General features: G+C 46.2%; 1 protein-coding gene across 7 annotated transcripts in view; it reads right to left on the reverse strand.

Annotated features, from left to right (window-relative positions):
- Positions 1–16,053, reverse strand: part of SHROOM3 (shroom family member 3) — a 212,840-nt gene that overhangs the window by 22,590 nt on the left and 174,197 nt on the right. For all 7 annotated transcript variants that reach the window (XM_083631562.1, XM_083631566.1, XM_083631564.1 and 4 more), the window contains one exon: positions 2,872–3,003. In XM_083631562.1, the coding sequence (XP_083487688.1) occupies positions 2,872–3,003 (132 nt within the window). The remainder of the gene's footprint in view (positions 1–2,871; positions 3,004–16,053) is intronic.

Genomic DNA, 16,053 nt, shown 5'->3' on the forward strand with positions numbered 1-16,053 from the left:
GGATATGACACAGCTATTTGTCAAGGAAGCTCAGTTGCAGGCATAAACCCTCCTGTTGTTGTTGCTGCTGCTATTTGGAGGGGAGGAAGCTGGTTAGGTTGATTCCTTGACATTATTTTCCCTCATACAAGCTGATGAAGATATGTAGGCCTTAAAAGCAGCCTGGTTCACTGCCATTATTACTCAGCTACCCAGTGGCTCAAGGGATCCCAGGTCCATGCTGAGTCATTATTCCTCAACATCAGCAAAATGGGATAATACATTATTTAACTCAAAGGAAGGTGAATCCTTCACACTGACACCAGGAAGCTTAGGAACTACATTTCCCAGAACGCCTGAATGGAGCTGAGACCTCAAGCCTGAGGCCTATGATTGCCACCTCATCCTTTCGGTTAAGAAGTGGGGTGGCAGGGAGGACATGGGTAAACTGCGGGAGAGGAGGGGAAAATAAAAAAAATGGTTCTCTTCTGAATTATGCCCACACTCCATCAGCAGTGGGCTTGGTTAATAGAGCTGGGCATTTGAAATTCATTCAAAAATGGCAACCCACAGCCCCAGCCTGGCTCTGGCACAGTCAATTTCCCCTCAGCCCCGTGACAGCATAAACTTGGCCTCCTCAAGCCACGTTGCTCTGGCCACTGAAAACCCCTCAATTTCCTTATAAGCCCATCTGTCGTGTCTCCTGCTGTGACAATGGCAGGGCCTTGGGGAACCAAGGTCTCGTTCACGAATTGCTGTTTGCTCCAATTCAGCAGTAAAGAGCGGGTTTGTGGGGGAAATGCGCCTGGGGGAAAAAACAAAAGTGCTTGGACGTGAGAGTTTTAAAGTATGTGCTAAGAAAGAACAGTGCAAAGTGTGGATGACCCTTTAGTGTCCCAAGGCCCAACTGTTGCCTGGTTTGTGTTGTTCTCCTGCTCGGCGTTATCTTTTCTCATGGTACCTCCTAGCCTAAGGATAATATCCCCACCACATGGAAGCAAAAACATAAAGGCAAAAGGAAGGATGCTGCAAAGCAACTATCTAGGGACTGAGCTGTTAGCCAAGTGAAGAAGAAGTACAGTGGTACCTCGGGTTAAGAACTTATTCATTCTGGAGGTTCGTTCTTAACCTGAAACTGTTCCTAACCTGAGACACCACTTTAGCTAATGGGGCCTCCCACTGCCCCCACAGCACGATTTCTGTTCTCATCCTGAAGCAAACTTCTTAACCCGAGGTACTATTTCTGAGTTAGCGGAGTCTGTAACTTGAAGCATATGTAACCTGAAGCATATGTAACCCGAGGTACCACTGTACAGAGAATGAGAAAGAACCAGATCACAAATAAGGAGGAGGAGGAATGGTTTCAACAGAACTGGCCATTTTTCTGGTTTCATTTCCTCAGCCGCTTGTGCCATGTCCTTTCCTTTTTAAACAAATGATCTCCCGATTTGACCACTCTGGCCCTCACCTATTACCAACAGATAGCTGGCAATCCGACCACTAGATGCCACTGGTGTTCTTCAGTGTTGAAACACCTGGAGCGATGGCTTCTATGCCAGCAGAGATGCGACAACAGAGAGGGCAGAAATCTGGGGCTTGGAACTCTATGAGCTAGGCCATAGCAAAGAATATTTTTTTAAAAAAGCAGCTCCCTGGGAAGGAAGGAATGCCGTTGCCAGATGATTTGTGTTGGGTGTCAAGGAGAGAAAGAGAACACACATCTCTGTTGGAAGGGTTTCTTTTTTTGTTTCTTTTTGTAATCCTAGAGTTTCTTCCTGCTTTCCCATCCCATGCTTCCTTTGATCTCAATAAATTACTATTGGTGCCAGTATTTAGGTTTCACAGAGGTCTTGAAATTCCAGCGGCTAAGTTGGGGAGGAGGAAAAGCCACTGTGCTGATGCGGAGATTGGGAATCTGCTACAAAGATGTTCAAGGAGATTGAAAGACTGGGGATTTGTCTATACATCGAAAAAGAAACAACACTAAGAACTTTCCGGTTGTGTTATGTTCCATCTTTCAGAACAGATACAGAAAAGTGGAAACACATTGTAGGGAACAGGCAGAAGCCCTATATGATCAGCTCCTTTAAAAAACATATTCCTGCGCCAAGAAAAGCTGAATTCTGAAACCTGTATGTATTCTGCAAATGGAACAAACTTGCAAGGGATAGAGCATGGGTAGGAAAACTAAGGCCAGGGGACCGGATCTGGCACAATTGCCTTCTAAATCTGGCCCACGGATGGTCCAGGAATCAGCATGTTTTTACATGAGTAGAATGTATCCTTTTATTTAAATTGCATCTCTGTGTTATTTGTGGGGCATAGGAATTTGTTCATTTCCCCCCCCCCCTTCAAAACATAGTCCGGCCCCCCCACAAGGTCTGAGGGACAGTGGACCGGCCCCCTGCTGAAAAAGTTTGCTGACCCCTGGGATAGAGCAAGCAGAACAGACGATGCAAAAGAAGCGAATGCATGAAATCTGAATAATGTGTAAAGGCTATAAAATTCAGAATTTTGATTTATCTGCTCTTTTCTTTTTTTTAGTGCAGAGCCTGTAGAATTCTACAATCAGCAGGGAAATTTGGGCAACGTTCTCTGCTTGATAAGTCCCCCACTCCACCACCGTGAATGAACAGCTTTTGCAAAAATGGCTGAGGGTACCTGCCTGTTCAACCTGATACACCATTGTTTCAGATCCACAAAGGTAGCACAGCACCTGGAAGAAAGCTCAGCAGCTTTTAAAAGACTGTGAGGTGAATGCAGATTACTGCGGAGGATTATGCTTTCAGGGTGGAGCATAAATTGTTCTCTTCCTGGAATGGGAAGCACACAACGCACCAATCCTCGGATACAGGGTTGTTGTTGTTTTGGCCAAACTGCTGTGAGGCTTACCTGGAATGGTAGGCTTGATGCCAAGGAGTGCCAATCATGCCAGGAGATATTTGCATCATGCTGAGATCGGGCTGGTTCTCTATGAACTTGGCAGAATGCCAGGAGTGCGGTCGGCCCACCGGGTCGCTTCGTCTGGGAAAAGAACAAAAAGTGGTAAAATAATTAGAGGCAGGAACTTGCTCAGATACCCTGACAGGTGGAGCAGGAGCAATATGATTATTATTAAGCATTTATTCTGTGCCAGCAGCATGACCCTGTCAAGAATACAAACACGTCATGGTCTCTGCTCCCTAATGTTTATTACATTCTGCTCTGGTGCTATGCACCAGTGTGTTCCACTGAGACCATCCTGTTGAAAAACACACTAACTATTTCATTGGGCCTGGAGCAAGAGGATACCCTAAATGTCAAAAACGTCATTAGATTAATCTTGAGGCTTTGGTGCCAACCTAAAGAGGAATGTGGCTTGGAACCTACTAGAGAGCCTTGCTTCAACCAAGGGTACAGAAACTGTTTCAATCTGAGGGCCACATTCAACCTTCTGGGGGCCACGTGCAAGTGGTGGGCAGATGAACAAGTGCAAATTTTGCCTTTGTGCAGTAGGCTAGTTTCTGCACATGCTCTCACACCCTTCTCTTCGTCCAGGGAAGCAAGAGGACTTATCAGAGTTGATAGCACATTGTTGTTGTTGTTGTTTAGTCGTGCCCAACTCTTCGTGACCCCATGGACCAGAGCACGCCAAGCACTCCTGTCTTCCACCGCCTCCTGCAGTTTGGTCAAACTCATGCTGGTAGCTTTGAGAACACGGTCCAAGCATCTCGTCCTCTGCCGTCCCCTTCTCTTTGTGCCCTCCATCTTTCCCAACATCAGGGTCTTTTCCAGGGAGTCTTCTCTTCTCATGAGGTGGCCAAAGTCTTGGAGCCTCAGCTTCAGGATCTGTCCTTCCAGTGAGCTCTCAGGGATGATTTCCTTCAGAATGGATAGGTTTGATCTTCTTACAGTCCATGGGACTCTCAAAAGTCTCCTCCAGCACCATAATTCAAGAGCACCAATTCTTCGGCGATCAGCCTTCTTTATGGTCCAGCTCTCACTTCCATACATCACTATTGGGAAAACCATAGCTTTAACTATACGGACCTTTGTTGGCAAGGTGATGTCTCTGCTTTTTAAGATGCTGTCTAGGTTTGTCATTGCTTTTCTCCCAAGAAGCAGATGTCTTTTAATTTCGTGAGTGCTGTCACCATCTGCAGTGATCATGGAGCCCAGGAAAGTAGAATCTCTCACTGCCTCCATTTCTTCCCCTTCTATTTGCCAGGAGGTGATTACAGCCAGGCAAAAACACTCTCACAGAGGGTACAAAGAAGGGGCAGTAGTGAGTGTGCAGGTTGGTAAATCACGTAGTCCAAAGTTGGAGTTTAACTCATAATTTGCAAAAACACGATCTCCACATATTTGGCTGAGTGAGCCCTAATGCACACAGGAGCTCATTCCTTGTGGGTCTTACTCCATGAAATCCGTTGCCGAGACTAAAAGTCCCCACCTCCCCACAGCTGTCATGTTGCCTCCTCTCCATGGCATTTCCCAAGCAATTGGAGACTGTGCCTGCGTCCAACCAATCTCTCCTCTGCCCCTTTCATGCCTCTCCTGGTCCGGAGAGATGGGAGGGGAGCTTGTCACAGCAGGCGAGGGAGACACCAGTGACTCGTCTCTGCCTCTTGACCTCCCTCCTCCCACTTGCCAACTTCAGCTTCTTGACTGCCCCCTGCCACCGACTTTCCCAGCTCACTAAGCCCTCTTTCCCCTTCAGCTTCCGACACTTCCTTCTCCCTCTGACTGCTCATCATCATCTCACCACCACTCCCTGGGGTCTGAGCCTTCTTCCCTTGCTGGTTCCCCAGCTGGTTTCTACCACCATTCCTCTGCATTCAACCAGTCCATGACAGTGTGGCTGGTGTGTGTGTGTGTGTGTGCGCGCGCACACACACATGCATGGCCTGGGGAGGCTCCCAAGAGCCAGGCAGGCAGGGTTGGAGCGTCACATTTGGTCTCTGGACCTGAAGCTTCCCACCCCTGCTTCAGACTGATGTTGAAAATGCACGTGACACCATCAACATTGTGTTAGGCTTAAGTTTCATTTAAAAACAGGGGAAGGGAAAGATCACGGGAGAGGGTGACCAGATATACAGGAGACACAATCCCTTTGTGGGTTGTTAGTTCCCTCCATGCAAAAGGGAGCAGGGATATCCTCACTAACACTGCCCCACTGTTAGACCCACGTGCGCAGCCCTCCACCCTCCGTGCACTGGAGTGAACATCTGCAACAGGGAATCTGCTCTCCATGGGATTAAGAACCATGTTGGTGTTGAGCCTCCATGAGTACAACTGTCTAATGGGCACAGACATGCAATGGAGGCAGAAGGGCAAGCTAGCATATCCTGCTCTCCCCGACGTGATTCTAATCACACGGGGGAATTGAATACCCACACAACAGGGTTAAAGAATAAAGGAAAGCACGGTTATACTGAAGCACAATGAAGTACATGAAATAATAATAATTTGTACCCTGCCCATCAGACAGAACAGGGAAGATGCAAATAAGGCAGTAAAACGCTGAACTGGTTGCTATCATTACACTGCAAAATTTCATGGTCTCGATGGAAAACCAGCCCATTAACCTAATTCATGTGGAAAACTAGTCAGAGGTATATAGTTTCTGATAATGCTTCTTTCAACAACCTGCATTAGAATACTGGCAAATGCGAAGAAGACTGGAAGAAGTTTAAGGAATATTTGAAAAAATATGTTAATATTTAAACCTTAGAATAGCTTTGGAAGTGGATATAGGCTGTAGGGTTAGAAGTAGAAGATAGGGTATTTTAAAATAGTATTATTTGTAAGTGATAAAATGTGAAGTTATTTTAAGTGTGATAAAAAAAAAAGATGGCCAGAAATTATGATATATGTAAACTGCTAAAGATGAAGTAAAATGAAAATCAGATAGGTGGGACTTGGAGAAGCCCACTTAACAATGTTTAGAAAAATAAGGATATGACAAGAATTTGTTCGTATTGTTTGTCTTTTCTGTTTGTGTTTTTTATTTGTATTATAAAATGAATAAAAAAATTTTGGGGGGGGAAATAGAATTCTGGCAAATGCATCTTTTCTCATCATGACACTGGGCAAGCTACGTATGCCCACATTCTCTGCTGTGGTTAGTGGGACAGGAGCCCTTGCCTGCCCACAGCTGTCAACTTACAGATTTGAAAATAAGGGGTCAGCAGCCTCGAAAATAAGGGATCAGCAGCCAAAATAGGGGATTTTCCAAGCACAGGTATGTTCAAATTCTGAGCCCCTCCAAGCCAAAGGCAGAAAGCCCAGCCAGCTGCCAAACTGGCTGTGGTTCCCACAACGCATTCAAGTGGTGGTTCCCACAACGCAGCAACCCGGCAAAGGGGATGCAGCAAGGAAAACCACCGTCATCTCTCCGCTGGGAAGCGCTGAGCAAAGGCGAGTCCCCAGGCAACGTGGCCGATTTGATCAGCACAAGGCATGCAAGCTCCACCCCCCAGTCATTCTTAGACTCCTTATTGGGTGAGCAACGCAGCCAAGCGACACAGTTGGAGCCTCCCTCCTCCCTGGCCGGCAGGGAGGGAGGGAGAGGAGCTGCTTCCTTTGAAACCCGGGAAATTTAAGGGACATCATCAATAAGGGACAGCAGCGAGACACGGCGCTGGGATAAGGGAGTTTCCCGCCAAATAAGGGACGGTTGACAGCTATGTGCCTGCCTCTGCAGCTGCTCACCAAGAGGAGGGGAAAGCTGCATATATATATGGTAAAAACTAAGCAAACTTTCATTTTTGCAGGCTGGGCCTGAAAAAGTCACAGACTAGGAAGGGGAAGCGTTTTCACTGCCTCTACTGGTGGCTTCTAACCCTGCTCAGTTTCTTAACAACTCACTGTTGCAGGGTGATTCCTAAACAGTGTGGGTTGTGAGAGAATTATATTCAAACAATGAGCATAAAAGAGGGTGCCTGTTGCATCTCTGAGTGATTTACTGATCTGGGTCATTATTTGTCAGGCCAGCCTCTACTGGGTGTGGGTAATTTCTCTGCATGAAGGATCATGCATTCACTCCCAAAGAACAAATACCACAGTTGTCTGCTTTCGGAGGCAACAGACACAGTTCACTGACTCATGCAGAAACTCGGTGACTGTTTCATTTTTCTGAAGGTAGGTAGCTCTTACTCTTAAGATACTCCCAAGTGCCACCTGTTTCAGTTATAAGAATGAGAAGGATGCACCAACAGCTTTTATCTGTTTAATTTTTCATTCAAACTATTGTTATCCACGTCCAGAAAGAATTGCAGAGATTGAGAGGGCAGATATAAATACTTTGCATAGTAAACATGCTTTCTGGCTGGTAAACAGATTCCAAGTCTTTGGTTTCATGAGCCTTTTTGAATACCACCAAAAGAATGATATTCTCTTACTCCTCACCACCCGCCTCTGTTGACAGAATCATATTAGTAAGGGGTGAAGGTTCCTAAGAGCAGCTGCACAAATTAAATATCATATATAGGTGCCTTTCAGACAGAGGCCCCTTGTAGCCTCCTTTGCCAAGAAAACAAGGAAACTGAATGCCGTAGGCTAGGAGGCAGACAGAATGGGATTTAACTCAGCAATTCACAGCCTGATCTTCAGAGAGACCCTCAAGATGTCTCCACGCAGCACACAGAGAGGCCAGAGGGATTTAAAGATTTCTTTGTAGTTCTGGTCGAATCAAAACCTAGGACATTCTCATTTCTTGCTTGAGAAAGCACATTGTCTGACAGAAATAAAACACCCTCCCCCTCGAAGCAGCCAGAAACTGGCTTCTGAGAGCTGCCTTGCCAGGGTTTGGTTTTATCTTATTTTTTAAAGCCTGCAATATTTTTAAAGCACTTCAGCCAAACAGCCCCAGAACAAAGTAATCCAGTAAATAATTAAGCTGTGGACCTGAACCAAGAGACAAGTATAAATAGCTGTGGGGCAAAGCTTTGCATTGTGTCTATAGCCTACCTCTGTTCGGAAAATGTGGATTAAGTGTCATGCGATGAGTGCTGCGATTTCCAAACAGGCCAGAACTTCCGCCTGTTGCAAAGGTTTGAACTGTGTTTGTCTGAACAGGTGTGGCATCGTTTGGTCTTCGGTGGATTGGGGAGGAGGAAAACGTAGGCAGTTCTACCTGGTAGTCAACAGAAACCTCTCGTTGACTTCAAAATGGCAGATCTGCATGTAACCAGTCCTCAGCTATTGCCCTTCAACTGCATAAGCAGGATTGGGGTGAAGGGTAAATGGGAGAAAGAGGAAAGTAAAATGATGCTCTCAGAATTACAGGTCCTTATGTCTGGGGTGTATCAGTTAGCAAACCAAAGTTTGATCCTGTTTGGTTTTAAGGATTAGAACAAACCAGCGTCTCCCCACCTGTATGCAACAGGAAACTGTGATTTAGTCCAATGTGGAACTGGAAACATTCATGGTCCTCCTCGCCACCGCAAATGAGGGAAGGGGAAGGGAAGCTCACAAGATCGAGGCTCGCTTTGGCTCTTCTGCAGAAATCTAACCATGGTTTAGAACAGAGCATAATCTGAACTGATAACCTAGATCTGAGGTGGGGAACCTGTAGCTCTTCATATACCGTATTTTTCGCCCTATAGGACGCACTTTTTCCCCTCCAAAAATGAAGGGGAAATCTGGGTGCGTCCTATGGGGCGAATGCAGGCTTTCGCTGAAGCTTGGAGAGCGAGAGGGGTCGGTGCGCACCGACCCCTCTTGCTCTCCAGGCTTCGGGAACACATCTGCAGCCTAGGCAGCCCTGCAGGAGGTCCCGCAGGGATGTCTAGGCTGCGGACAGCAGCCTGCTTCCCGGAGCGTCGTGCGCTCTGCTTTCAGGGCGCCTGGTGCTTCGGGAACACATCCGCAGCCTAGGCAGCCCTGCGGGAGTTCCCCGCAGGGCTCCCCACGCTGCGGATAGCAGCCTGCCGCCCGGCGGACGGGGCACCCTGAAGCAGAGCGCCCCTCGCCCCGGGCATACATCTGCAGCGTGGGGAGCCCTGCAGGAGTTTCCCGCAGGGCTCCCCACGCTGCGGATAGCAGCCTGCCGCCCGGCGGACGGGGCGCCCTGAAGCAGAGCACCCCTCGCGCCGGGCAGACATCGGCCAGCCCCACAAGCTCGGGGGACAGCGGGGAGGCGCACCGCCGCCATCCCGCTGTTCCTCGACCTGGTTCGGTTTCCCCGACCTGCTTTTGGGGGGGAAATAAAGGAAAAAAAATTCCTTTATTTCCCCCCCAAAAAACTAGGTGCGTCCTATGGGACAGAGCGTCCTATGGGACGAAAAATACGGTAAATAAATAAATAAATATTTTATTTATATCCCACCCTCCCCAGCCGAAGCTGGGCTCAGAGTGGCTAAGAACAGTAAAATAATAGAACATTCTAAAATCATTTCATTATATAATCAGTTCAAATCAAATTAGAGGCAACCATTGGGCTAGTTCTGTGAGGATTGCCAAAGGAGAGGGTCAGGCTGTGCCCTGGCCAAAGGCCTGGTGGAACAGCTCTGTTTTGCAGGCCCTGCAGAAAGATGTCAAGTCCCGCAGGGCCCTAATCTCTTGTGACAGAGCGTTCCACCAGATTGGAGCCACAGCCGAAAAAGCCCTGGCTCTGGTTGAGGCCAGCCTAACCTCCCTGTGGCCCGAGACCTCCAAGATGTTTTTGTTTGAAGACCGTAAGGTCCTCCGTGGGACATACCAGGAGAGGCGGTCCCGTAGGTACGAGGGTCCTAGGCCATTGAGGTGTTGTTGAGGCTGCCACTCCATCATCCCTGTCCGTTGGCCATGCTGGTTGGGCCTGAACAGGACTGGAGAGTTAACAACACCTGGTGGCCTGCAGTTTCTTCACCCTTGATCTAGCTATCAGCTCTATAGAATTGCCAGATTTTATATTTTCAAAAATGGGTAATTGGCTGTTGTGTGTTTCTTCACCCCAGCCTTCCTAGATGTAACCTAAAACCTGTCCAGCACTTAGGAGAGACTAATCTATTAAGTCTGCTAGTGCCTTCCACATCCCGGCTGCATACACATACATTTAAAGCACATGACTTCACCATAAAGGAATCGTGGGAACTGCAGTTTACCCCTCACAGTTCCAATTCCCAGCACCCTTAACAAACTACATTTCCCTGAATTCGGGGGGCAGGGGGAAGCCATGTGCTTCAAATTTGTATTGTAAACTGCCCTCTGACCCTCAGAGAAGGGCAGTGAGGAAATTTTAATAATAATAATAATAATAATAATAATAATAATAATAATATATGTAAGATGTGTATACACAGTCTCCATCTTATGAGTGTGAACTTCATTTCCTTAGTACAATGGCAGCTTTCTTTGTTCTGCCTCTACAGTACTACGTGCCACTTTGCTTGGTACTCAACCAAGTGAAGAGCCAGTGTGGTGTAGTGGTTAAGAGCGGTAGACTCGTAATCTGGGGAACTGGGTTCGCGTCTCTGCTCCTCCACATGCAGCTGCTGGGTGACCTTGGGCTAGTCACACTTCTCTGAAGTCTCTCAGCCCCACTCACCTCACAGAGTGTTTGTTGTGGGGGAGGAAGGGAAAGGAGAATGTTAGCCGCTTTGAGACTCCTTCGGGTAGTGATAAAGCGGGATATCAAATCCAAACTCTTCTTCTTCTTCTTTAGAGAACTTAAAAGCTTGCTGTGGCTATTTGGGGGAATTTTGAACGGCCTAATAATGGTATTGCCCTAGTATGGATTTTGGAGCCTGAACTGTGTTTCAGTGCCATGGCAAAACTGGTGGTAAAACTGAATCAAATGCTGGTGCATAAAGTGAGCAACTGAATCACGGAACAGAAGTAATCAGAGCACAAGTCTGTCCCCGGGCATCTGTGATGCAGACAGATTAAGCAGGACCAACTAATCTGCCACAATGATTCTTTTCCTTCTTCTTTTCACGTTAAGAAAACCAGCAGCAATATAAACAACTATGCCGTGAAATTTCATTCTTTTCTCATGCACGAAGTGGTTAATGCAAATTAACAGAAGTGGAAGGAAAGCTAAACCGAAGACAACCTATGTTTATTAAGTAGATTCTATGCTGTAACAGAATGTACCTTCCTGTAGAGCCACATCAACAATAGCAAACACAGACTCTGGGCCAAGTTAATCAACACACTCTAGCTGAGTTGTTTTGCTTTAGCCACATCAGTTAGATATAGACTCTCTGTGTGTGTGTGTGTGCATGTGTGTGTACAGACAGTCTTTCTCTTTCTCTTTCTCTCTCTCTATTGCTCTCCAAAGAAATATTTAGGAGTCAGATACCCATGCTGATCTACTGAAAATCACCCTAAGGTATACACCCTGATCTATCTTTTGCCCACCACAGCTTTAATTTATAAAGTGGCTAGTATTGCTTCTGAGGGGACGCGGGTGGCGCTGTGGGTAAAACCTCAGCGCCTAGGACTTGCTGATCGCATGGTCGGCAGTTCGAATCCCCGCGGCGGGATGAGCTCCTGTCGTTCGGTCCCAGCTCCTGCCCACCTAGCAGTTCGAAAGCACCCTTAAGTGCAAGTAGATAAATAGGTACCGCTTTATAGCGGGAAGGTAAACGGCGTTTCCGTGTGCTGCTCTGGTGCCGGTTCGCCAGAGCAGCTTCGTCACGCTGGCCACGTAACCCGGAAGTGTCTGCAGACAGCGCTGGCTCCCGGCCTCTAGAGTGAGATGAGTGCACAACCCTAGAGTCTGTCAAGACTGGCCCGTACGGGCAGGGGTACCTTTACCTTTACCTTTACCTTATTGCTTCTGAACGACTTGACCCAAGGAAGCTGCATGCAAGGCGACACTTCTGGTCTGGCAGCTGTCCTTCTCAGCATGAACTAGGAGGACACCTCAGAGGCCTCTGTTAATACTACATCCCTGGATTAAGGTCTTGGGACCTGGGGTGAAGACTTCAAGGTCAAAGGTGGAAGGTGTGTATGTACCCAAGACCATTTTTCACACTTAAGATACTGCTGTTTCCCACACCGGCTTGCTTGACTGCTTGCTTTTGAATATGTGTGCTAAATGCAGAGCAGAAAGCAGATTCGCCATATTTAAATCCAATGGGTATCATCTAGCCAAGGCAGCAATTGCATTCCATTTGCAAAAGCAGCAAATGGGAGAGTAAAAAAGCAACCCCATTTAAGCATCTTGTGTGAAAGTGACCTTACATCCTAATCTGTAGCTGTGTTCACTGCAGCAAGGCTAGGGAAGTAAGTCCTTCTGAGATCAGCAGGCTTCCTCCTGAGTAAATGAATTTATGGAGCAGGCATATTTTCACCCAAGTTTCCCTGTTCTGGATTGCAAATGTTGGCAGATATGAAGTTGCTTTGTGACATTCATCAACACTTTTGACAGCAAAACTCTGGCCAAAGCAATATCAAATGAGCTTGGTATTTGGCCCTAGGCGGTTTCCTCCTCTTCCTTGTTGCTTATCTTGTTTTTTCTTGGATTAGCATACTCAATATAAAAGCTTCCTAGAAACTCCAGTTCTTGCATCACTTTGAGACACAAAACCTCAGTTTCCCTAACCCATCTGAGAGGTCTGGAGGTAGGCATTTGATGCATGGAAAAACACACACACACACAACCCTGCAAGGAATTAGCTCAGGGATAGGCAACCTAAGGCCCGGGGGCCAGATGCGGCCCAATCGCCTTCTCAATCCGGCCCTGCAGCCTTCAGGGGAGTAGAACCTTCAGACTGACTTTCTTTGTGGGACCATAAAACCCAGGTGGTTGCTCCAGGGCATTGCTAAGTCTTCTTAACTGCAGGATTGCTGGCCAAGGTTCTGAGATTTAGCCAGCTAGTGACCTCTGGATCAGGACCTCCAGTCCTGTCCAGGGTCCTGATCTGTGATGGATAAGGAGAGTAAGATGATTCACATGACACGGTAAAACAAGCTACGGTTTAGGAAGTCCATGCTATATGAAGGTTATTAGAGAGGAGTTTGCAGCTGCTTCCTGGTCCTTTTTACTGCCACACCAAGGTTTGGTTTAGCATGTTGTCCAAAGCAAAGCTCATGGTTAAGCTTTGCTAGCCAAGAGTGTTAATCAAGGTTATAGCTTGTAGTTGGCTTAACTGTGAGTCCCAGTTCAGACAAGATCCTAAGCCAAACTTTGACTTAGCACAGCAGTAAAAATGGCCAGGGAGGAGGTAAGTGGCTGTGAGCTTCTCTCTGGGAGCCTACATATCTGCATGGTCTTGGTAAGCCACAGTCTGCCTTGCAGTGTGGGGCAAACCAGATCACTGTGTTGCAGCAGACACCTAAATAGGTGTTCTTTCCTCTTGCACATAAAAACAGGAAATGCAGTCCTATCTGCAGCTGCTATAAGTTATATGAAAAAACCATTAACACCCTTTGAAAGCATTCTGCTCAATTAGCAAAGGGCACCTTCTTAGGCAATCAAAGGACTTTTAGTTGACACATCTAACCAGTTAACTGACAGAATGCTGCAGCCCTAGAGGATCCTGCAAAACAGCCTACATAAACACCAGGCATTTCCCTTTCAAATGATCTATCGGTAAAAGCACACTCTCTTTGCTCAAAGTAAGATTTCAGTAGTTCATTCTCCAGAGCCGTCATAAATGCCCTGCTGTGTTGATATTGTGACTCTGCTGCTATTTTAGTTATTTTAGCATATTATTAAATATGTCCTTTGCTCCTTGAGAGGAAAGACGGTACTGTATATAAATAAAATAGGAATAAGCTGTTCAACTCAATGTAAACAGAACAGAAATGAGAAAGTCATTATTTGGAGAAATGGCTTGAAAATAGCCCATGCTCCTTCCTCCTTAAGGAATCCTGGATTTTACATTATTTTAGCTTTTATAAAGGTGCATCCAAAGTTAGTCGTACTCAGAGCAGATCCACTGAAATTCGTGAATGATACTAACTTATGTCCACTCATTTCAATGGGTCTGCTCCAGTGATTCCCAAACCTTTTGCCCCATGGACCATGTGAAATTTGCTAATGACTTTTCTGCATGTTGTAGCAATTGTATCTCACTTTACTAGATGCTGCCTCCTCCCCCCCCCCGCCCCATTGTATTTCTATCATTCCTTTGATTTCTTATACTGTATTCTATTCTACTGCAATCTGAATTCCACGGAATTCAAACTGCAATGCAACAAAACAACAATTAAGAAATAAAAGAAGGAATAAAAACACAATTAAAAAATGGGCCTTAGCTGGAGGTGCTGGGGATTGAACCTGGAATCATCCGCATTGAGCTACAGTGGGGGCAGCACCTATGAGGAATGTTGATTTAGGCCACCACATAAAGTTTGCCTTTACATAATTCTGCCAAAATCACACCAAAGGTTTGCAGAGAGGACAGGAAAAACTAAAGCACTTGGAAGCTTATTAGGATTTCGGTTGCACAAAGCCTCAATCCTCTAAAAAAAAAAATTGTTGGTTGCAATCAAGATGAAGCCACATTGCTGACAATAGCATGCTGGGAATTAGGCCAAGCTACTGCAGCTTGATTCCTCCATCCTAAGCCTGTCTATTTAGGTTCCTAGAACTCAGTTACCATGTGCCAAGGCTGGGTTGGAAGGGAAATGTGATAAGCACAGCATTATTCCACCAAAGCAGCACCACTTCCAGAGGTGCTGTTTCACATTTAAGGAGGTAGGAAAGAGGGGGGGGGGTTTATACTGAGATGAGTGGAGAATACAGCAATGTTCAAAAGGCCAGCTCTTGCTTATATGCAAAATTAAATTGCAAAAAAGCAATGCAATATTAGCAAAGTTGTCATCGATACAAGCCAGTCACCTCTTTATTTAATGCAAAGAGATTTTTGCCTTTAGCAGGTATGTCTAACCCTCATTTAGTGCTTTAAAGCAAGTCATTCATTGTTAAAACCAGTGGCTTGGTCAAAGACCCTGGTGTTTGCTTCTGAGGAACAGGGGTGGGGGTGTTGTTGTTGTTGTTTCTTCTTCTTCTTCTCCTTCCTTCCTTCCTTCCTTCCTTCCTTCCTTCCTTCCTCCTCCTCCTCCTCCTCCTTCTTCTTTGGCAATCACTCGTAGCTGAGTAAGATTGTCTTCCATTAACATGGTTTTAACAATGAGTCCGTAAGTGACTGTGGAGGTCAATTCTGGAACCACACGTCCTTCCACAGTAGGGACATTGGTTTCCAGCCGAGGATAGATCACAGTGTGGATTTGCCAATCATGCCTTCCTCTTAGTACGTTTCTCCCTTGCGTCCTGAGTTCGAGTGTCTTCAAAGCCCATGAAACCTTTGGTAAAGGCTGTTCTCCAACTGGAGCGCTCGCAGACAAGTGTTTCCCAATTGCGGGTGTTTATACTACATTTTTAAAGATTTGCTTTGAGAGAGTCTTTAAACCTCTTTTGTTGACCACCAGCATTACGCTTTCCATTTTTAAGTTCGGAATAGAGTAGTTGCTTTGGAAGACGATCATCAGGCATCTGCACAACATGACCAGTCCAACAAAGCGGATGTTGAAGAATCATTTCTTCAACACTGGTGATCTTTGCTTCTTCCAGTACACTGATATTAGCCATCCCAAGGCCTGAGACCTAGGTATTTTGCCCCAGTCCTTAAGTTTTCCTCCCCCCATTTTCAAACTTTGCTTACAGGGTGGACTTTCCCTCTGAAAGTCCACCTGATTTTGCATCTATACATAAATATTGGCACCTGCAAAGTTCATGCAAATTTGAGACATGAGCTACAGCCCTTCTCCCTGAAACTATTTCCCTCCAGTCATTTTTCTCTTGGCAGGGATTCCTTCTGCTTTTAGAGAGGCTCATGGGTGGGGGGGGGGGAGATGGGGAGCAGCTTGGAACTTTCCTCCAAACAACTCATGTTCTACTGCACATATGCTCTGCTTTATAGGGATTTTACAACAATTGATGGGACTACCAGCAATACGCCTAGCTTGCCACAAAGTGCAAGCATGCACATCAGTGCCACCATCCACATTAAATACAGTGTAATAATTTCCAATTATTGCTTAAATTAAATACGGCTACCTACTGCTTTGCACACTGAAAGTATCACACATATTTGAAGGTCTAAAAAAGGAGTGCATTGTCTTATTTCCCCCCCTGAAGTGTCCCTAGTGTACATA

Source organism: Podarcis filfolensis (genome assembly GCF_964270895.1).
Source record: "Podarcis filfolensis genome assembly, chromosome: 9".
Taxonomy (NCBI): Eukaryota; Metazoa; Chordata; class Lepidosauria; order Squamata; family Lacertidae; genus Podarcis; species Podarcis filfolensis.